The 24,758-nt window shown below is 41.8% G+C and overlaps 1 protein-coding gene across 2 annotated transcripts in view; it reads right to left on the bottom strand.

Moving 5' to 3' along the window:
* Window positions 1–11,608, bottom strand: part of prkd1 (protein kinase D1) — a 50,676-nt gene extending 39,068 nt beyond the window's left edge. For both annotated transcript variants that reach the window (XM_019263208.2, XM_019263210.2), the window contains exon 1: window positions 11,344–11,608. In XM_019263208.2, coding sequence (XP_019118753.1) covers window positions 11,344–11,601 — 258 coding nt within the window. In that variant the 5' untranslated portion in view covers window positions 11,602–11,608. The remainder of the gene's footprint in view (window positions 1–11,343) is intronic.
* Window positions 11,609–24,758: the final 13,150 nt, after the last annotated feature.

The following is a 24,758-nucleotide window of genomic DNA, read 5'->3' as shown; positions in this document are numbered from 1 at the left end:
AGCCTGCTATTGACCACACACAAACACACACACACACACACACACACACACACACACACACACAACAGCAGTGAAGGAAATAACTTTTTATTTCACTGATTAACCGGCTTAAACACAATATATTTGCTGCTTTTCCCTCTGATGTCCTCCAGCTGCTCAGCTTCAAACCTCTGTGATTCACACAGTTTATGATGAATAGATAAACTTGCTACCAGCTGCTGCTAACTGAATCTGCTGTTAGAAGGCAACTGAGCCAGGTCGAGCACAGACTCTGAGACGAGGACTGCAGTTAAATTCCCGGGAAATAACTTTTTATTTCACTTGCTCACTCTCATTCACTGTCTACGTCTCTCGACCACTGATGTCTCTCTCTCTCTCAAACCATTGGATAAAAGCCAAACTTCTTTGTGTTACTATTTTGCAGCATAATCATGAGTCAGACTCAGGTTTAGAAACTGTTTCATGAAATAAACAAAGCGAGAACACACACACACACACACAGGTAGAGTGTATGTAATGTATTTTTTATTTATTTACAGTTTTCTGATATTTTTCATTTCAGCTGAAGCCTGAATTTCATACTATTATCTATCAAATAAGTCCAATAAATGTGAAGTAGCTTTAGTGCTTCACATAAAGTTTGTGAAGAAACATCCCCTAAATGATGAGTTTCTTGATGAGGAGAAAGGAGACAATAGAATCAACAGAAGAAATAAAGAAAGAACATGAGGAGAGGAGAACAAACTGAACATGAGGAAGAATAAGGATGTGATGAAGAGGAGAGGACTCCTCACTTTTCATGTTCTCACTCATCAGACCTTCACCTCCCTCTCTCTCTCTGCCTTTTAAAAAGACCCTTAACAATACACTTCATGAATACATCTTTATGTATGCCTGTGTGTGTGTGGTGTCACCATAGCAGCAGTGCTAGTCTTGTTGTCATGGCAGCAAGAACTCAAGGCTGATTCCTCTCCTCCTCCATCTCTTTCTATTCAGTTCTGTTTAATACTTTCTGTACCGAATGTACAACACGTATATTAAACCAAAGGCCCTGCAAGGCATTGTGGATGTTGGAGTTTTTTCACTAACAAAGAAAAGCTCAGCTGAGTGTTTAGACCTGAACACTTCAACTCATCGCTCAGTGAATATCTCTGAAACAAACTGAAGTTTATAATCAACAGGGAACTGAATGGCATTTTGATGACTGGAAAGTGCTGATGTCACTTCCTGTCTTGCTTGAGTCAATTCATTTTTAATTGCTCTTTTTTTTTAAATTGTTCCTGGTTTACTATTTATATTCTATGACAAATGAAAACAAAGGCTTTGATTTTAGTATTTAACTGATGCGTTAGAACACACACAAAATAAATAATCTTCACTCACTCTCCAAAAAGTTCCCAAAATATTGAACCTTTAACTTGGTGATCGTAGCTGATTGACATGATGGACAAAAAAAACCCTCAAGAGTTAAAATGTGTTTGATGAAGAGCAAATGAAATAGGAGGAGGAGGACGTTAGATGACTGTGAGTGGAGTTTAATGCAGGCAGCAGGGCTATAACAAGAGATCAATACTGACATATACACACTGTACTCAGATACAGTCCAGATGATTTCAACACCAAACAGTTATTAACTCCTGTTGATGCTACACTGACTTGTAATCAGGTGAATGGTGTCTCTGTCATTCGTACGTCTGTTCTCACACTATGTAACTTTGGGCTCCGGGTCAGGAGAAGTACGTAACGCTTTACGGCACTAAGTCACACACCACCAACTATTTGACTGATTTTGGTGAAACTGAATGTCACGTCTGACTGCGACACTTGTTGGAACTGAGCTATTGTTAATGTTATTAGCGTTTTTCCTGCTATGACAAGTCAAAAACCTCCACTGTGAGTGAGGTGCATTGAACGCAGTACAGTTGTAGGTTTAATGTGTGAAACAGAAACACTTGTTAGATTTAAAGCATCAGAGCCCTTTCTCTCACACATGTCACATGCTGCTGATGTGTGTGTGTGTGTCGCTGATTTATTTGACTGTGAAGGTAAACAGCGTTTCATTTACACACAGGAACACACCTGCAGCTGAAAACCTCTTCTCTAAAACAAACTGTACGCTGAAGATTTTAGAGACAGAAACCTTCGACAGCAACATGAGAATCAGCGACAATGTACCGGCCCTCACTTAGAACACTTAATGGGGATGAGGACTATCACCATGACGACAGGACATGCTGCGTGATGCCATTTATAAAGGTGTGTGTGTGTGTTAGTTCGTCAGCAGTGACAGCGGCAGATACCTGATGTGTATTCTGTGTGTGTGTTCATACACTAATAAAGACCTCATCTCAACACCCTGTTCACACCTGCACTGTAAAATAATCTTACATTTTACGTGAAATAAACTTTTCAGGTCTCTGTTTTTTAAAATTGTTTACACGATTTTTGTTCCAGATTCAGAGCTATGCATAGAGATGAGCCCAACGATATTTAGTTGGTATCAAGCAGAAGCTCCGGTTCTTCCCCGTCAATGAGGTGATGTTCCATGTAGAGGTGATTTCGATTTATGATCAGATGCTACCCAGAGAGCCATCCAGCACACAATAGCAAAGTTTCCGCCCTACTCAAAAAAGGCAAAGCGAATCATGAGCACTATTGCAGTTTTTATTGCCAGGAATTTGTGTCCCTATTCAGTTGTGGAAAACCAGGGCTTCCACATTATATTGCACACTCTGGAGACAAAGTATGACAAGGCCTGGCCAAGCCTCATGGACTCGTACCTTGTTACCAAACGCTCTCCGGTGAGCTTCGGGCTTCAGATGCGGGCGCCGGTTTCCCTAATCTGGGTGAGGTGCTACAGCTTCTTGTAGTCTGATTAATAAGGGTTTTGAATTTAGTCTGATCTCTCCCCTGGGATCAATTTGCCCCTACTTGACCCTACTCAGGTCTATTGACCTGGACAAAACAGCTCCCAGGAATGCAGAGAAACACAAACCCCGCAACCACCTTAAGGTAGTGATTCTTTACATCTGACTAGGATCCCTCACGGGCACCTTCCTTTGGATCTGTTCCGGCATGTTCTGCTGGCAGAAGACCCAGAGGCAGACCCAGAATTTACCGGAGGGACTTTATAGCCCATCTAGCCTGGGAAAACCTTGGAATCCCCCAGAAGGACCTGGAATGTGTTGCTGGGGAGAAGAACGTCTCGAATATGACTGGACCCCGGATAATAGAGAGAAAATGGATAGATTTGAATTTCAAAGCAATTACATTTACACTTGTGTTCAATTTGGTCACAATGCATCCCTGACCACCTACAGAGCCAATCTCTATGGACATATCTGCATATAAATGCAGAACACACTGACAGAACTGCAATTTTGGAAACCATCGGCTATCATCTAGCAAGGATTCACCTTTTTGTCATTTAAAAAAAAACAAGTAAAAACAAGGAAGGAATGAACCAAGAACTCATGTTCAGACTTAAACCAACGGCATGTCCTCGATACTTCTCACAAATGTATAGCTTCATGTTTAACAAAAGGCTCAGTAATCTCCTCAAACGTGCTGGTTTGAGCTGACAAGTTGTCAAGAAGAAAAATATAGAATATGAACAGACTTCAGGGAAAAATGGTGAAAGAAGGAGAGACTGAGGAAGACAGTGTGGTGAAGAGAAAGATGAATAAAGAGACATGAATGGATGGAAAAAGTATAATGAAGGAGAACAATGAGAGAAAACACACACATCTGTTCTCTGTGTGTGTGTGTGTGTGTGTGTGTGCCTCATAATGGCCCTCAGAAGGACACTTCACAGCCGCAATCATCATCAGTTGCCAGGCAACAAGGAGAAACCGCTACCGACAGAAACACAGCACACACGGCTTTATTATTACTGTTACAGCAGGGCAGAGGTAGGTGTGTGTGTGTGTGTGTGTGTGTGTGTGTGTCTTACTCCTCTGCAGAGATGAAGCTCGAGAAACAATTTTCAAATGTTAATTTTGATTAGATTTTCATCTTTTTCGTGATAAATACATTTTGGTCAAATGTAACTTTTGTTTGAGTTGGTTTTTGTTGTTGTGTACGGTTGCCATGGTTACTGGTGTTGTCCCAGCATCCGTATTGATATTCACAATAAGACACAAAACACAAAGTATGAAACTGGGTAGTTACTTTGAAAAAACTTTGAACATTTTGGAAAGTTTGTACAGAAATAGAGTTTATCTGTCAGTGCAGGGAGCTTTAGTTTAATTCAAACTGATAATATGTTTATTTTTGAACGTTCTGTCAACGTCACAGAAACATTAGGTAACTAGGTTGTCTGACATTGACTGCTGTTAGTTATTGGTTTGATTAATGGTTGTGTATTGATTATTGATGCTGGCTGATCAGGTTTATTATCAGCTGATTGTATTCAGTTTCTAACAGCAGTATGCAGGAACTATTTAATCCTTGTAAATGTTTTTAAACTACTTGTAGAAATATGTTCATCTTTGTTTCAGTCTGATGGATGACAAACAGTAATGTAACCTAATGTGACATTAACGTCACCTCTGAAGTGATACATGGAGTCACACACACCTGTCTCATAGTTACACCTTGTTAAGCACCACCGCACTCATCAAGGAAAACAGAGCATGCATTCACACATAGCTCGAGGCATTTCAAAAGGCTGCATATGTGTCAAAGATGAAACCTCCAGAAACAATCTACAGAAGGAACACATGACTTCACATGACAACCAAGAACATTTACAGCCGGGGAGATTTACTGTAAACACTGCAACGAGTCACAGGTCATGCTGTTTATTCATGTATGTTTTTCACTTCAGGGGAATCTGCTCCAGACTGTAGAAGCATAGTTGCCTTATTTCTAAAATATTGCTCATGTCATGTGTTACGGCTGTCGCCGTTTCGCCCTGCGCATATGTGTGTGTGTAGTGTTTTTTCCCATAGGTAAATGCAGGTGTGCGGTTGCCGGTCCCTGGTTGGCCCCAAATTGATGGAGGCAGGGACAACATGTCGTCAGCTGTACAGGGCCAGGATTGGTGCGGCACCATTCCCACGCCACCAATGAGAACGCCCCCGCAGCAGCATCACCGGGATTGAAACCGCAGCCCCCGGCATCACTTGGTTGTGTGTTTGTGAGCTTGCCTCGTTTGTTGGTATTCGGAGTTGGTGAGGATTCTGTACCTTTTGGCTTGGGACTGGGCAGGGATTAGTTTTAGTTATAGTTACTGATCACACTGGAGAAGATTTCTGTTAGAGACATTAGTTCAGGGGTGCTGTTTGGATGTGTGTTTTGTTATTTGGAATTAATTTTAGATAGTAAGGCTTTTCTTTCTCGTTTGGTTTTCTAATTAGATAATATAGGCTCTGTTTAGAGTTCTCTTTTTGTTATGTTGGTTTGTTCGTTTTAACAGCACTTGCTCGCCCTTAGTTCCCTTTTGCCTCACCTCCTTTTGTTAAAACAATCTAAAAACTTTCATTTAATAAACTACTTTTGGTTAATAACCGTTAAAATCTGTTTTTTATGTTACTTCTTTCATACCCCTTAATATGGTCGTAACATCATGACAGCACGATCATGTGTTTTAAATGCACTAGCCTCAAAGGAGCTATGTGTAGCTGTCGGTTAAAATGAGTACTGCTGTCAAAATTCAAAATAGTGGAAGAGAGAAACCCATACTTCAGCCTACACATCAGTAAGGCGGTGGTAGTTTGAGTCTTTGTTAACATGTAAATCAGCTAACTAAGTGTTAAAGTCCTGTCTGTTGTCTCTTTGACATACTTCCCCTAGAAAACAGCACCCATCAGTGTGAGATCCAGGTAAGTCCCTCTGTTTACTGATGATTATGTGATTTTGATATTTGAACTCAGTGTTTTTGGGAACTTTTACAAGGGGTAAAAAAATTCATTTATACATATAATGATGTATATTTCCATAATAAATTGCCCATAGGTTGCATGTTGTTTGTCTCTGTGTAATGTGCTAAATGTAGGATTTGGCTAAAAACAACAGTCCACCAACCATAATCTCTGCAAACCCTAACCATCAAACAGCCAATGAGCAGGCAGCCAAACACCTCATCTTCAGCTCTGATTGGGCCTCAGATCTGTCAGTGCGACTTCTGTAGCGAAAGTTTTTAAACCTCTTAAAACCTTAAAGGAAGTTTATTAAAAAATTAATTCAAATACAACTCACACACACACACACACACACCCACACACACACACACACATCTCTTGTTAATCAGTTCATTTGGTGCTATTTGAAGTGTTAAGTGTTGCATGTTTCAAGCGATGTCACACCGGTTTGGTGTGACATCGCTTGGAGGGTGACCTGCTGTACTTCATATTCCTCTATAGAATATACAACACCCTGCTAATAAACACTTTAATCAACAACCTGTGTGTGTGTATGTCGCACACTGTCATACCGTTAGCACCATTGCTCTCAGGTTTTAGGTATATGTGTGGTTGCGTTCAGGTGTAAAAGTCTCACTGTGAGGGAAATGAGGTGATTTTCACCTGAAATGAGACGATTAGTGAATCTGAACAGAGATAATGGACACATTATGGGAATATGTATGTGTGTAAGAGACGACGTGACCACGCTAATGTGGATACATTTGCCTTTTTTTAATCTTTATTTTTTGCTTGCATTCACACTTGGCAGGTGGTTTCCACCATTTTCTAATTTGTTATCCAGAGTGAGTAAATCTAGAAATGCTGGTTGCAGTGGAACAGATCTTTTCCTACTTCTGTATCAATCCTGTCCCAATCCCTATCTTGAATGTGCTAGAATCCCATTAAATCCTAATTGAATCCCAACCTCATCCTGATTGCTTTCCATTACATTTTGATCCAGTACAATTGCAAACTTTCCCCAGTCCAGTTTGGAGCCCTCATCCCAATTCTGTCCGAATCACATTTTGATCTCTAGCTTGAACCTTTTCCAGTCCCATCCTAGTCTTGACCCAATCTCATCCTGATCCTATCGCACTACAACTCTTGTTCCGTTACCAAACCCAGCCCAGACCCAATGTCATCCTGATTCCATCCCAGCTCAGTTTCCATTGCACTACCACTCGTGTCCCGATACCCTACTAGTCCTCTCTTAAATGTATCTCGATTCTGCTCAGTCCTCTCCTTCCATCCAGTTTCCATTCCGAGCTCTTCACGATTCAATCCTATTTGAATCTTGTCCTGATTCCTGTCCAGTTTCCATTTTGATCCCATTATGATCCCTGATCCTGTCGCATTCTGATACCATCCTGATCTTTCAATCTCAGGGATGGCTGAGGGTCAGGAGGTAGAGTGGCTCATGCACTAATCAGATGATCAATCCCTGGCTCCTCCAGTCTGCATGTCGAAGTGTCCTTGGCCAAGATACTGAATGCGTATAAAGGGTTAGCTTCTAAAAACTGATGAATAGTTGGCACCTTGCATGGCAGCCAATGCAATGTATATATGTGTGTGAATGAGAAATAGATATGGGGTGTGTTTTAAATGGTCTAAAAATGGCACTATTTAAGCCATATCTTATCCCGCTTGATCCTCTTAGCTCCCAGCACCCAGTTTCCATTCCAATCCTGGCACGAACCGCTCATAATTAAATCCCAATTGAATCCCAATCTCATCCGGATTCCTCTCCAGTCCAGTCCAAAAATCCAGTCCAGTCCCGAGCTTGCCCCATTTCAGTTAGGAGCCCCAATGTCTATGTCAGTACTGTCACGATTCTTTCAATACATTGCGATACGATTCGTACAATACTATCACGACTAAATCCTCATCAAATCCCAATCCTGATCCTTTAAAGTCCCATTTTGATCCCATTCTTATCCATCTCAGTCATATTCCAATTCTGTCCCAGTCCCTCTCTGTTCAAATGATAATTCTGTCTCAATCCTGTTTTCATACCATAATCGATCCTGAATCCTGTAGAATCATATGTTTAGTGCATTTAATCTTAAAAAATATTTGTAAGATTAGCTCTATAAAACCTTTTTTAATAGACATTTTAATAAAATGTGACTATAAAACTGATAAATCAATAATGTGTCACAAGCAGGAAAAGGATTGTGGGTTTGGTGGATTTGGTGCTGAGTGAGAGAGGGAAAGATCACATTATTAACACCATTGTTATTTGTGTACATGAGAGAAAAACAAGCTCACATTCACAAAACCATGACTTGTCTGTATGCGAAAGAGGACTTCTATCACATTCATGGGGACACTGACACTGTCTGTGTGTGTGTTTCCGTCTAGTTTAATTGCAAATGCTTGGCAACAGCTTCAGTTCATAAAGCAAAAGCCAGAAAAACAGAGAAACCCCTGCAGAGCGAGCGAACAAAGACAGAATTCATCTTGTTTCCAACAAGAAGTGACTGAGCTTCAGAGTGAGTCACCATACTGACTAACACTGGAGCAGATCGCTGCTTTCCAGGCTCACATACTGTATGCTTTACACATACTGCTAAACACACTGCAAGCCGTTAGAGAAATGTCGTGTGTTCATGTGTTCATCTGCACTATGCACTACGATGTTTAAAGAGGCTCTGCAAATATTAATATATTAATATATTTCAACTATGCAGCAGCTCCTTAACATCAAAAGTTCCATGTTCCCTCTGTCCACCTTCCAACATCTCGTGAAGGAATGATCTGCCCTACATTGCCTCTGATTGTTTTACCCTCAAGACCAACTTAGGTATTGTGGTGAATTCCTGCAGGGTTGCGTGGCGGCGTGTTTATTTGTGCAACCACTATAAAACAATCAGAAAAGAACTTTTTAATACACTGATTCACCGACTTTCTCGATACCGATGCTCCCTCTCCCTCATTCACTGTCTATGCCACTCAACCACTGCTGTCTGTCTTTCTCTCTCAAATCAAATGAAACTTCTTTGTGTCAGTATTTTGCAATATAAATTGTGAGTAGGACATGTAGGGAACATGAAATAAACAAAGCCAGAACACAACAGGTAGAGTGTCAGAGTTTGTCCATGAACCCACCTGGATCACGCTCAGTTTAAGTAACATTTCAAGATGACTGTGGAGGGTTTAACCACTCTGATCATTGGACTGGCCACCGCAGTGTGTCATCAGGATGAGTTTCTCCTAGCTCAGCTTCTCCGATCGCTGCTGGAGTTCAAGTGAATAGAAAAACCTGCGTTTTTGCCACAGCGAACTGTGGGTACCAACTGATACCCTAATCAGCATCACTCCACTTGCCTAAACCCAACTAAGAAACAAGTACTCACCAGTCAGAGGTAGCGTAGGGTGGTCTATGTCTTCACCAGCCTTAGAAAACAAAATGGCGCTTCCCATGTAATTATGACTGCTTTTTTTGTAACAAACCACCATGAATCTGCCTCAGATCAGCTAACCCTAACCCAAACAACAGAGGCAAGGACTACTAGCCAATCAGAGCCTTGAATGCTACAGGAGTCATGTCTTTATTTGTCTCTATTTTTGATTTTTGATACAATTATGTACTAAAACAGAAAACAAAACCCACACTTGCTAGAGGTGTCTTGCCGTTTGCAGGACTCTTTCCCAAGCTGCAGTCAAACATCACACTGTCACCAGCAGTAAATGAAAAGAACAACAAGGTGACGATGTGTTGTCATCTGAGGAGAAATTATGTCTCAAATAAATGTGTCACTTTTTGAATCTATTATTGGTCTAATTCACTTCATCTTCAGTGTGTAAATGAGTCAGACACCACTTTGATTAAAATGTTTGGTCAATAAAGAGAGGGGAAAGGTGTGTGACGTGTTTTTTGATGTGTTTTACTGTCCGACATGAATCCGAACCCACATGAGAGTCCAGGAGGTCACGAGAGTTAAAGCCGAATCATTGATTGAAAATTACAGTTACTATAGATGGCCTCGCCTGTGGCACTGCACATTATCCACACATGTTAGGTATTGAATATTCCCCCTCACAGACACACACACACACACACACACACTGTCTGTAGGAAAATGTCAGCTACACGTCACAGACTTTCAGCACCACACATCATAACAGGCAACGTTTTCATTAGGGTGTCAGTGTTTCTATGTCAAAGTCAAATATCAGTTTTTTAGCCAATCAGTGAGTCTGAAAAGACATGAGCCAATGACAAACAGTCCCATATAAAACATATCGCATACAACATGTAAACTTTTGACTTTCCAAAGCACCTCCGTCAATACAGATGAGCTTATAGTCACAAGTTTGATTTTAGCAGGATATGACTATAAATGGCAGAAATATCTTTTTGTGGTCGTTTTGAGTATCTATAGTTGTCTGCAGTCTTTCTGCATCATATTCAGGTCATTTGTTCTCTGGGCAGTTGTTTCGCCTTTTTTCGTGTGGATGTTTTGCATCTGTTCGTAGTTAATTTGTGTTACTGTAATCACTTCACGGTCACGATCGTTTGGCGTCTCATCATGGCTATTTGTCTGTATGTAGCTGTTTTGAGTCTCATTGTGGTTGTTTTGCATCCCTTTGTGATAATTTTGCATCTCTTTATAGTCTTTGTTTCTCAGGAGTTTCTCTTTGAGTCTCTGTCATATTGTTTGATTGACTTTCTAACAATAAATGTTGAACTCAAACAGAGGTTCTAATACTATCAAGCTTCCTGACTCTGGTAGGGGCCAGGGGATGGTAGACTGCCAGACCTCTGACCCTGAGCCTAAACAAACCTTGATCCATTCAGGACTTGATACACAAACACACACACACACACACACACACATATATGCACACATGCATGTGGAAGAGGGCGTCCTAACCATGTCATAACCAACCACAGTTCCGTACTTTGGTCATGACAACTCAGTCATCTCCATGGCAACTGGGTAAACCCCATCCTCTGATGAAGACTGTGGCTGTGTCACGGTTCTGGTTAAAGTGTGTTTCAGAATGCAGATCAAATATGATGAGTGACAAACATCAGTAGTCCTGACTGTACAGTGCTTCCTGAGTTGGAATTTAGTTTAGGATAATTACATAAAACCTGTAAATCCTGCAGATTAAATAAACTGTAAGGGGGCTCAGCAGCTTAATTTTGCCCCAGGGCCCTTCAGCATGTTGATCCGGCCATGATTCTAAGTTTCTCCACATTAATTTTATCTAACTTTTTTTTTGTTTTCAGTTATATTTAACACAGATCCTCTCACTGACTGTTTTTGATGTTTCTCTGAGATATTTCTGACAGACTGGAACCAAACCAAACAAAAATCGTGTTTATTTTCAAAGCTACTTTAACTTTTTGAACTTTTCGACACATTACTACAAATCTTCCAGGACTTGGAGGGTTTGATGAGGACTTGGTTTATGGTTACTTGGTTACCTTCTGGTCCACGATGGAGCACGCCACTTCCCGGACCTGACTGAGGCTGAGCTCTGCGGCGTCTAGCAGCACCGGCTCCCTGCTCAGACCGATCTGGATGTGGAAGGAGATCACACCACCGCCGCCACCTCCTCCTCCTCCTCCACCACCACCACCACCACCTCCTCCTCCTCCTCCCCCGGTGCCGGTGTTGATGTTATTTGTCCCCCCTGAGAACGGGAGCGGGCTGGGCGCACGGATCACCGGAGGCGCACTCATATGAACCTTTTCCCCGGTGGTTTCCAAACCGTGCCAAGAAACAATTAGGAGTCACGACGATGATAAATGACCGCGCGGTGATTGAATGGGGAAATTAACGGCGGAGCGGGAGTCGACAGGTCCAGGTGGAGCAAACCAGAGGAGGGATTTAAAGCGTGGAGAGGTGCGAGATGCTCGGACGCACGAAACTCTCCAAAAAGCGCAAAAAAACAAGTTTCCGACAAAAAACGAACTGATTAACAAACCACAACAAGAGGAAAAGCGCAGAAGAGCCAGAGACAGGATGTGAGTACACAGGGAGTTAAAGGAGACATAATGACTACATGACTGGACCCGAGAGCAGCGTGGATACCGGTGATGCGGGTGACAGAGCCATGGACGTCAACAGTGGCTGGAGAGGAGGAGGAGGCGGGAGGGAAGGAGGAGAGGAGAGAGGGAAGCCTGCTGCTGGACTGATGGATGATAGATTGATGAGAGGTGTCGAGTCTTAATTTGGAAAAGTGAGTTTCACATGTAAATGCAGAGATCTGAGGACGTGTTTGTGTTTATGCCTCTGGGATAATCTGTTAAATAAACTGGGGAAGTTGTCTGTTCTCTGACTCTGAAAAATCCCCAAACATTTGGACATTTTCTGCAGGTTACATTCAAATTTTTATTATAGACTATTGTGTAGAAATACTTACTCTTTATTTGATTCACTGTCAAGCAAACAAACAAACAAACAAAAACATATGCCATATGTGTCATATGCCTGTCAGCAGCAAGCAAAGCCCTAAAATAAAATCATAATTCAAATAAATGTCAAAAGCTATACATTCACTGAAATTTTCAGTCAAGGTTTTACAGAGAAACACTGTTATTCTACAGCTTTTCGCTGAATTATTACAGTCAAACACCTTCAATCAAGTGATGATTCACAAAACTGTAAAACTTAAAAATAAAATAAAATAAAAAGAACAAAGAAAAATGTTAGTTTGGACAGACATATTTACATAATGAGCCACATACTTAATTACAGATAATTATTGTCATTTGACAGAAATTTGTATGTAATTTAAAAAATAAGACAAATACTGTAATTTTTGTAAAAAACTAATTTGTCATTAATGGCATGATACTTAAAATAACAGTAAATAACAAAAAAACAAACAACAACAAATGTGTGTTTTCTTCTTACAGTGTTTTGTTGGCCTAAAAGTAGCAGAATGGTCCTAAACATTACCTTCTTCCTCCTCCTCTGTGGCAGCGATGACTCTGAACTGACAGATGGATGAACAGAAGGTGAAGTACAAAAACAAAGTATTACAAAGTGAGTCAAAAACATCTGCAGGGACGGGCGATATTTTTTGTGAACTCTGACCTTTTCTGCAGTGCAGCGCCTCCTGCGGGAGGTTTCCAGCCTCTGAAGCTCTGATCTGTCCTGATGTTTCCATTTATTGGAGCAACAAACAAGCCAATCAGAGCTTTGCATTGTAGACGTCATAAAGAAGAGAACGAGGCAGAACAAGATTTAGAAACAATGATGATGCAGCTGTACAGCGTCTGTCTGTCTGTCTGTCTGTCTGTACACACTGACATACAGACAGATGCAGACAGATGTGTTGATGACACACACCTGTTGAATGTGAGCTTCCTCAGAGCACCGCTGCACAGACAGACACAAAGGGAAGTGTGTTGGTTGCTAGGAGACGTACACAAATGCATACACAGATGTACACACACACACACACACACACACACACACACACACAGACAAGACACACTTCTGCAAACCCTCCTACACTTTAACTTCCATTTATTACTAAGGATGAGGTGGCATATGGTGTGTGTGTGTAACAATCACATCAATCTTGATTGATATAACATTAATTCTATTTTATTATACCATAAAAAAAAGAGGTGCAGCATTCTTAAATCTCATCACCTCCACGAGTTGAGGCAGGCGGGTCACTTCAAGAGAAAACCAGACGTGTTTAAGTTTGAAAAATATTGTGAATTTGATGCATCAATAAAACAGAATAACTCATCCACAAGCTCTCAAACAGAAATGTTAAAATCATTTTATTATTTCAGAAAGGTAAAATGATACATGCACTGTGTAAAAGGCAGAAAATATCATCAATCAATCAATTTTTAAAAAGTCAGACGTGGTGTGAAGACAGTTTACAAGGTGCTAACCAAAGACAGCAGCGGTTGACAGTCCTTTACAGTTTGGTCTCAGGTGTTTTCTAAATCAGGCCTCAGGTCAGCTCCAGATCAGCTACCGCATCCTGAATGGCAGATTAATGTGGAGGAAGTGATTTTCTCCAGCATGAGATTAAATTTTCATGACGTCCAGTAATAATCCCATCAAAAGAAGTGCTGATGGTTTGTTCCTCCTGCTTCATCTGTATTTTGCTGTAAAATCTTCATCCTTCGTCTCTGCAGTGATTCACTCTGCCAGGGTTCAGCTCCCTGTAGATCACGCAGGCTGGAAATGTGCAGTCAAAGGATCGTCCTTATTTATAGAGCCGCGTGTTAAAACAGTACGATGGTGATGAGTCAGAGTAGATGATGCTAAGGCACTGAACTTCATGACGGCAGAACTTTAGTCATCAGCAGCAAAGACGGAGATAAAGAGAGTCCAAGACTTGGAAAACTGCTCCTTTGTTGAAATGACTCAAAGCACTTTCTGTTTTTCTGACAAACGGGCTCTCGTGGTCGAGTTGGAAGAAACTTTATTTTCAGTCAAACGCTGAAAATGCAGCAGGATGACATCCATTACTAACTGAACCACAAAATACATCATCATCATCACATACCCCAACCAAAGATCATCCAGCTGCAAAGTGTGGGAATGTTAAACTTTGTCTCTTTAGGTCACTCTGACTCTCTTTAAGTCATTTTGTGTCTCTGAGGTCACTTTTAGGTCATCCTGAATCTTTTTTAGGATGTTTTAAGTTTATTTTATTTAAACCGCTGATTTACTGCTGGCGAGAGCTAATAAATGGACCGAGGACAGTTTGGTGGTGAAACAGTGAGATGATTTCTTTGTTGTTACTTTGTTTCAGACCCTCTTTTCTCTCTATATGCAGATATCTGCATTTGAAGGCAGTATTGGTAATAAAAGCTGAATTCTCGTCAGATGATAGCTGACAGGTTCCCAGATTGCATTGCGGCTGAGGTGTTCTGCCTCGTTTGCTCATAGCATGGACTGTTGCAACCAAAGTCCGTTTAAACGTGATCAATACTACTCAGACTACAAACAGAAACTCGTTAGTCCCTCACCTGCAGATTCTGTATTTTTATGTTGATATCTGTTCATAGAGGTTTGACTTTGACAGAGAAGGTCTATGTTTGCTACCTGTCTTAATCACACCGTTTTAATTGTCTGAACATAACAGCAGTCATTGTGAAACGTTCTTTTCTTGTTCAGGTTTGAGTAAGTGGATGACATCCGAAGTCAATCTGTACTGTTCCAGACTTCACTAAAGGATGTCTATAAACAGACCTCCGAGAGTAACATCAGTCTGTGCTGCTGTGAGTGAACGGAGGAATCTCTCAAACTGAATCATTCCTTAATGTGAGGATGACTCAGCAGCTGAACAGTGTGCTCTCAGGAAATGCAGACTCCCACTCTGAGGCTGAATACTCATCCTGACCTGCTCATTTTTTTTGTTGTTTATTTTTTACATCACAAAAAATAACTTTACAAATAACCCAGATAGTGGCATTTTTAAATGATGTATCTCTTACAGTTCAGGTCCTCCACATGTTGGTGGGTTTGGGTGAGTTAAATACTTTGGTAAAGGTTCAGAAAGATCAGATCACTGACAGCATGTTTGGTATTTTCTCTTTTTTTTTTTCACCTGATCGCATTTTTGACCAAACTTATGTGTCTCAGTGAGATCGAGGTTTCTCGGTTACCTACTGGGACCAGACATGAACTTTAAGTGTTTCTATCACATCTGTCCTCTGTCCTCCAGTATCTGGACCAACAGTGACACAAAGTCATGTTTTAGAGTTTGTCATTTCCTGATAAATCATAGAAACTTGTTGATGACTCATCCAGCACTGGGGGGCGTGTACTAATTTTACATCCAATCAAACACTTTCTCTCTTTTGACGCTGTTTGATACAGCCTATGAGTGATTGTGAGGGCTGCTACAGTCTATCTAATGGAATAACGTTACACTACTGAGGTGAGTTACGGATGTATCCACCAGGATACCCTCAGCCTTCACCGTCAGTCCTACCTACCATGAACTGGATGTGTTGGGAAGCCTTCCAGCATGCATGCAACGCTATTCCTGTGTTGTTACTGATGTTATTTTTGTTCTACATTGAGCTCCACAGTATCTCCATCGCTGTTAAAGATGTCACCATTGAACATACCAGTGATGCTTTCACTGATTATCATAGAGCAGCTGTAACCAAAGTAAGTTCATAACTTCATACATTTTAGTGTTTAATGCATTTTAATGTCTTCTTCTGACTGACTTCTTGTGTTTTTGTTCCTCACTTGATTTCAGTAAATTTCCCTTCATCCTACGTGACTGCCCTGAATTCACTGATCGTGACAGGAGCAGCTTCCATAACAAAGTAATCATTTCTCACAAAAATCCAGTTTACGTCTGTAAATAACCACTGTACCAACGTTCACCGCTGAAAATCCAAATGAATTACACACACAGACATCAGATTATTGTTACTGTGTGTGTCACGGCTCCTGGAATAGTACATTCAGCTAAAGAGACAGCAGGTCAGACAATAAACAAACCTGTTGCCATGGAGATCTGTAACAACAGTGTGTGTGTGTGTGTGTGTGTGTGTGTGTGTGTGTGTGTGTGTGTGTGTGTGTGTGTGTGTGTGTATCAGTGGAGATGATTATTATTCTGTCAGGGCTGCACTTCATTTAAATGTCTCCTCCGACAACACGCTATTGGATCATTTTAAGTCAGGTGATCACACACTGAGAGGAATAGCCAATCAGCTGACTAATCACAGAGGTAATCTGCCAATTAGAGCAAGAGATGCTGGCTGCAGACCTCCACTGTCAGGCACCTACCTCCACTGTCAGGCACCTCCACTGTCCAGAAATGAACGGGATATATTTCAAAATAAAACTGCAGACGTCCACTGTCATGCCCGGAAATGCAAGGGATACATTTAAAAATGAAATTGTGAATTCGTGAATGCACTTCCGGTTGAATCGTTTTCCTCACAAATGAATTAATTAGTAAACAATGACATAAAATCTTTCAATTCCCGGTCTATTGTATATTTCGTTTTTATAGTAAACTTTTGTTTGGTCAGTGCACTTGCATTTTCTCTTCTCACAGTAACAGTGTTACACACATTAGTAGCTGTAAACACTCAGCATTAGAAAAATACATACGTTGGTTTGGTGCTTACATAAGGAGTAAACATTTATAGTCATCACTTTAAAAGTTACATACGTTGTTATTTGCTATTTGTTTCTGTGGATATAAATGTACAGCACAAACACACTAGCTATTCAAGTAATTGCACTGTTTAAAGAATGTATAATGAAACAAATGATTGTAACAGTGAGAAGTGTCCAGCACAGCAGGGACACACACTGTTGCTGACTCCTATTTCTTCTACTGGCTATTTCAGGTGGCTATTTCAGGAATGTCTCAAAAAGGTTTGCACAGACAATGCAAATGAGCTGCACCCTTAGAAGGAAAACACCCTATTTTGAGCAGCTAAAATATAACCATATAAGGCAGCTATGTATAGAACAGGAAGACAAGGAGTGACGTCAGTATGGAATGTCTTGTTTTCTCTATAGCAGCTGTTATCAGCCTAATGAGAGGGAACGGATACAGGAAGACAGCACAACCACACGTAACTATATAGCTAAAAACATAGAAATACAAATCAGAAGGGAACCAAACATGTCTGCCATCCAGCTTTCTAAGGGCGCAGGCAAATGCGGATGACGGCACGTGGTCAATGGAGTGGAACAAATAAAAAGTAATGTACAATTGCTGCTGACAGAAACCTAGTCCTATCATACGCACCTCCAACTCCAAACATATTAAACTTTTGTCTCAAACCTTTTAGATAAAATGAAACTGTTTAGTAACCAGTCCCTTATTGTTAGCTCGCAGGCGGGAAAACCCTGGCAAGTTTCTGACCCTAATTGTCTTGTTTTTCTTTAACTCAACTCTATAGCCAAATTGTATACACCTGGAAAACACTATGTATAGTAAAGTAAAATGTTAAACAAATAATTAACGGTCTAATACAAATCCCTAATCGTCCTACACTTGGTCCTGTCCCTGTGAAACCCAAGCTTTAATCATTGCCCACATAACAACCCTAGAATGACACATCCCCCCAACATGTACAACTGAATTAGGTTTTTTGCATTATTTGCTCACAGCTGCTGGATGTTGTCTTTCTTCTTTCTTGTTGATGGTTTGGCACACCATGTGTAGGAGGGAGCGCTTATTTCACCTCCTCCCGTCTCCAAGTCTTCTTCTTCGGCCCCAGGGGTAGACTGCCTGGTGCCCTGATCATCACCCGGGGATATTCTGCCCTGTGTGGGGGGATCTATTCTGAGCCAGCCGCTCAGTGCTCTCAGCTTGAAGATCCTTTTGGACCTCAGTTAGGGAAGCGTTTTGGTTCCCTGCCAGGCACACTGGCTCCTGTGAAACCAGGTGTCGCCTTTGCCCTTCACATGCAGCGTAGGAGGTCCTCTCCGTGACCTGGAATGGCCCTGTCCAGGCGGTTCGGACCATTTCCGTTTGATGACTCCAACAAAACCCACTCTGTTCTGGAGGTGCTGTCTTCGTGCACTCTCCTTCACCTGTTGGAAAATACTGACACCAAGCCCTGTAGTTCATGGAAGTAAGCTTTAGAGATTAGATTTTGATCATCACTTCTCATCAGAGGTAAATTAGGTATTGTCGGGGAAAAGCCCCCCCCGGGAGTTCATGTGGGGGTGAACCCATATCTGATTGACTGAGCTCCTAATAGACATAAGAACCAAGGTAACCATCAACAATTCAATTTGGTCTGTGCACAGATTTTGCCAGTTTGCTTTTACCTTATTATTCGTTCCACTTTTGTGAGTGGGTGATACCAAAAGAGTGTTTTAACCCCAACATTACCTCTACTGCTGAGAGTCCTGGTTTTTGAATGTTCCCATTCACTGATCTGATCTTTCCAGGAAACCATGCCGGGGGATATACTGATTTACCAGAAACTTGATTACACTTACCATCTTCCTTCTTGGTGGGCATGCCTCGGGCCATCCGTATACATATCCACACACATCAACACATACCTGTACCCTCTAACTGAGTCTATCATATCCGTGTAGTCTATAATAATTCTCTCCCTGACTTTGTCTCTAAGGGGTACCTACCTGGTTTCTGGTCTACAGTTGGTCTGCATTGAATTTTTCATGTTCACATGTTTTGATTAGTACTGGGCCATATCTTTCAAGAAAGATGCCACCAATTCAAGTTCTCATCATTTGGCCACCCACCTGTCCCACTCCATGTGCCCTCCATCCAGCATGACACTTATGTACATCAGTATTACTCATTTGAGTGATAAGATAGGAAGCCGATAGCTGTGTAACTGCTCAGCAGCCTGACAAGTGATTGTTTAAGTGAAATAAACCGCTGCTTCAGCCTCTGAGTCCACTCCAAATTGCAGTCAGGTTACCATAGCCTATTGTCTAACAAGGTCTCTTAGTGGTTGTGTCAGTCGTGTAGTTGGCTACATAGCTACGGCTGTACCTGTCAGGCCTAAAAAAGGAGAGCATGTCTTTTACCTTAATTGGCTTAGGGTGTGTAAAATGTTAATCGTGTTCTGGAGACATGCTGACCCCTTTTGTGATATCTACGCCCTAGAATGAGACCTGCTTTCTAGCTTGAAGTTTGATCTTGCTTACTTGAAACTGCTTGTTTGTTGTAGGACGTATCGTGTCACGTTGAATACAAGAGGCTGCTGTAGGTGCGGCTACCAGTAGATCATCTACATATTGTACTAGTGTATGTCGTGGGTAAAGGACAGTCACTCATGCTCTTTGAGTACCTGATTAAACAGACCAGGAGAAAAGTGCAAACCTTGTGGCAGCCGTAGTATCGCAACTGGTAACCCTTGTAGGTAACTGAAAACAACTCTCGCATTCTTCTGCTAGGGGAAGACAAAAGAAGCGTTAGCCAAATCAATGCAGGAAATCAACTCTGAGAGGGGTCCAGGTTTGCTAGAGCCACAGATGGTCAGGTAATTTCAATCATTTCTGCTGTCAGGTAGTGGTCTCTTCTCCCTACCATGGTGCCTGGGGATGTGGTCGTGTTTCATGACAGCAGCGTTAGATGCTATTATTACTATTTTGTACGTTTGGCCAAGACAGAGTACTGTACCTGTAGTATGTGAGTGTTCTGCCATCAGTCTGGGCTAACGCCTCTTTACCACGCCTCCTAATCTTTAGCTTGGTGTTGTGGATGCAGCGCTAGAAAGACATGTGGTGGGCAGCTTCGTCTGACATCAGGCAACACTGCAACAGCTTAGGACGCAGATCACCCCTGCAGTTACTCTTCGTGTGCCACATAAATATTTCGAATTCCAATTGTTCAGCTTTTTAACTCAGGTGGTCCTGAATTGTCTTGGTACCAATCATGTCTGGCAAAGCTGTCAAAGAAGAGGGTACGTGAGGGGGTCAGGAGGAGAGACATACCGGCTTCGAGAATGGTGATCCGGGCTTCCAACTCCTGTTAAACAGAGAGATACCGCGTTTCTCGGGAGTTTCAGGTGTTTACATTCGTCATAGATGTTTCAGCATAACTGTTCTTCCACAGGTCGAGGAGATACTGCCCCCCCTGTGTTAGTACTGGCACCTGAACCAGTTCCATCTGGGCAGAGTTACCATTAGTCCCCACAGGGGGACACAGAAGAGATACGGCACTGTGAGTGAAGTGCACAGATGGATGTTTTTATAGTCTGTCCACCCAACGGGGTGAGAAGTGGGCACTGTGGTTGGCAGAGTCTGTTTTTTTTCGAAGAAGCGCCATTACCGTGGATAGTCTTCATGGCAGGTGTCTGAGGCGGCAGGTAGAGGAGGACCATCTTTGTCCCAGTTTACGTCCTGCCGGTTTTGGGTTACCGGAATCTTCCCGTCATGCAGGTAGGGACAATCACGTGCTCAGTGTCCCTGCCCTTACAGTAGTAACAGCGGTCTCCTCCCCGCGCTCCCCTTGGGACTCGCGCCCCCCTTTCCTCGACCCCTCTCCCATCCTCGACCTCTCATTGGTCCGGCCCCACCTCCCATGCAAACTGCGAGATGGTTGTGGCACTTTAAAGGGGAACAGGATAAAGATCAGGAGTCCCTGGCGGCTCAGCGGCTTACCATCACCTTAAGTGGTGTGATTTGTCTTAATTTTTCTTATCATTTACTTTTTGTTTCGTCTCAAGTATCTGATCCAAACGCTGTGTTGTAGATCTTTAATTGTGTCTTGCTCGCCCTCATGTGTGTCTTGTGCTCTTGATAAGTGGGAGTATAAGATGTTTTTCCCACACGTGACTCACCCCCAGTGGCCTATAGTACTCTACACGACCTCCCCCCAAAAAATATCAACATCAAGGGCCTAATGACTATAAGATTTAGAAAATGTTATAATTGAATATAATATGAAACATTTGGGATGCACTAGCTACCTGTTCAGCCTCATATATGCTAATGAAATGAATGCATTTTAGTATAATAGCAAACATTAAAGAACCAACTGTAATATTGTGCTACTGGGCATTAACATGTGTTTCAGGGAGCGAAAGATATGACGACTAGTTTAGGACTATAAGTAAATAGTAAATAAATATGGTAAGTTGGTAACATGCTTGCTTGTATAACATCAGATACAGTATAGTGCTGTAAAAATGAATGATTAATCCCAAGTGATTCATCAAAAATAATAATAATAATTCTCATAAAAACAACAACTACAGATTTCTCTTGAGTCTGCTTCTGCTACGAACATTTTCGCACTCGGGCTACATAAATTCTCCTTGCTTGCGTGTGACATGATTTGTAATGTGCAGGGCGATGCATCACGTACAAGACCGATAGTGTTTCAAGATGGTATATGTTAACTTCTCATCCAGTCACATCAAATTCACTCTATCGTGGAGTGTTTTGTGAAAGTTGGTACAGGAAACGTTAACTTTACACGTGGTAAATAAGATTTACAGCCCCACTGCTCTCTACACTGTTTCTCTAATGCAGACTGACCCACACGTTGTCACAGGCAGGAATGCTTTAAAGAGCTGTTCTCGATCACAGCTTTTCTTTAATCATGCAAGCTTGTCTCAAGTTTTTTTCTCGCATCATTTTTATTATTATTATTATTAATAATATTGTTTCCAGTGAGCCTCTTATCAATGAAAAGAAAAATACATCAACAAACAGCAGCAGGATTAAATACAATCGAGCAGCGTTTTGCAGCCTTGTGTACAGTTTCAGTGTGATGGTGAGCTCTAGCTTTTCTGTCATCACTAATACTGTGGATAATCAAAGAAGCTCCGAAGCTTACAGATCTGTTATATATTTAGAATACGAGATTCAGCAACTGAGAGACAATCAGGCTACATTCATGATTTTTTTAACCATCAAACAACAAATAATTGTTATTGATTATCATTCTAAAGTTTCAGGGCGTCTCACGTGTTGACCTAAACTTTAATGAGTCTCAAAATGACGCCAAAGCTCTGTTGAGGAGTCCATGACTCGCTGAGCAGCTAACTTAGTGCCGTGCTCCGTGTTTAGATCCCTCCTGTGTGGGTCTTTACACTGTTCATTGGTCAGGCGTGCACACACTGTAAACGATACCATTGGCTGTAGAGTGTGCAATCTGGCCAAGAAAATCAGCCATCAGCCAACACTTTTGTTCTCCTCCATCTATGTTGATCTCATAAGTCGCCTCTGTGAAGACTGAATGACTGCAAGAGCTAGGGGGCAGGGGAGCAGGTGAGAGAGCGCACCTGGGTGAGTCAGGTAATGACGTACGGCGCACGAGTAGGTTGATGTGAGATAGGGACTGTTGTGTTGGTTTTTTTGGCGTGGTTACGGCCGACAGTAAACCGAGTCCTGTCACCAAACCTTCAACAATAAATGCATTTTGTTCATAGCGCCTTGTCATTCATCACGTGTCGCGCTGGACGCTAAGTAGTAACGAGTAAGATTGTAGCACATGAAATGTATCGGAGTAAAGTATAAATCATCAAATATATAGTGCAGTAAAAGTAGAAGTTGGGGAAAAAGTACAGATACTGCATTTTAGTACTTAAGTACAGTACTTAAGTAGTTCCACTTTATCACTATACATCTCTGTTTGTTAGTTGGATTTGGGCCTGTTGTTCAATCTTGTGTATGTCTGCGTTGTACAAAGGGATCGTCTTTGTCAGTCTCAGGCTCTTCTGGCTTCTGAGTGTAATATCATATAGGTCTATTTTTGGTTGACAGGGTGTCAGCGTCACTTCCTTGTTGAGATACAGTCCAGTCTGAGTCTGGGTCATCGTCAATGTGTAGCTTACCCTCTGTAAGCTGTATGGTGGGATAAATACCCACCGTGAGCGGTGCACTAGGAGGGCATGGAGGTGGAGATGTAGTTGCGAGTCGGATCTACCTTCTGTTGGCGTTCCCTTCGTCCTTATTCAAACGTTCAATGCTTTGCCACCAGACTGCCAGCTCAGACCCATCCCCGTCGACTTGATCTAGATCTTTCCCTTCCTTTCTCCACTTGCCTTTCTGCAGTCTACCTGCCTTCTTTTCCTTCTCTTATGCCTCATCTCTCCTGACTACACATTCCTTCTCTTTCTGCCATAACCAGGCTCCTAAGGAGCCTGTATCGGACAACTTTTTGCCCTTATGTTTAACTAGCTGTTCCTTCACACTCCTTAGCCTAGCCTCCTTATCTTTTCTCTCTATAACTCTGGCCGTAGCCATTATATAATAATAATAATAAAATAAAATAATATAATAATAATAATAATAATATAATTTGTTTTTCAAAGGGCTTCCAGGTCCCCACGGGGCCCCATCCACGTCATCTTTATCAAATCACCTTTCATTCTACACTATCCTTTAATCCTAGCTAAACTTTGAAGCCACTGGTTTGTATGGAATAGCCCCAAACAACCAGTCCTATTCAGTGGTAGAGTCAGAGCAGCCAGTCAGTTTATGTCTGTTTTTTTTTTGTTTTTTTTCAAGACACTGCTCTATATGACTCTTACTGAAGACACTTCAAAGTTATAGGTTTTACACACTTAATTTCTCTCACAAAACACAAACAGACAGTTAAACATCAGGGATACAACAACATTTGCAATTTAACGCAACATTTAACACAATACTTCAACACATAATTTTCAGCAGAGCATTTAAAACACATTTACAATTTAATTATACCTCACGGGACTCTAACCCAGCCTTTGTGGCGATCTTTATGGGACTCTAACCCAAGGGACTCTAACCCAACAGACTACACAGAATTTACGGAGATCAACTCCGAGGGCCCCAAACCCAGTAGAATTTACGAAGTACCGCTTCGAGGGCCCAAACCGTAGAATTCGGGGGCCTTGAACTCCCCGGGCCTCAAACCCAGCCGCCAACCCAGGGCACCGTCTTCGCGCAATGACGGCTTGTCCGCCACGACCAGGCAGTCTGTTGTTATCTTTTTTGCCAATTGAGGTATTCACACTTTTTTTCACTCAAAACTTATTTCTGGCCGTTTACTAAACTTTGCAACGATCTCACGCTGTTAAATTTAGAGACTTCACACTCACAGATCCGGACACTAATTTGGTATTTTCAATATGCAGAATTCGAGTTAAACAGGCTTGCGCTCACCATATTTAGACGCGGTCTGTGTCCTTTCTCGCTTGTGTTCGTCCTTTAAGCCAAAACCAGCTCTTCCTGCATCCCGGACGAGCCCCCAAAACGTTGAGGCAATCTTAATTCACCTCCCCGAATTGGTTGATGCAGGATGAGCATCAGAAGACGGATTCGCAAAGTATTATTCAGGTTGTAACAACAGCTGTTGGAGATCCTACCACAGAAAATACATCGTTACAGCACTGAGCCAAGTAAGATCTGAAGAGTCTTCCTGGCTTCATCTCTTATACTGTTCTACACCTGTTCC

The sequence above is a fragment of the Larimichthys crocea genome, chromosome V (assembly GCF_000972845.2).
Source record: "Larimichthys crocea isolate SSNF chromosome V, L_crocea_2.0, whole genome shotgun sequence".
Lineage (NCBI taxonomy): Eukaryota > Metazoa > Chordata > Actinopteri > Sciaenidae > Larimichthys > Larimichthys crocea.
Note: the sequence above shows the minus strand (reverse complement) of the source record. Positions and strands in the feature narration are given on the sequence as shown.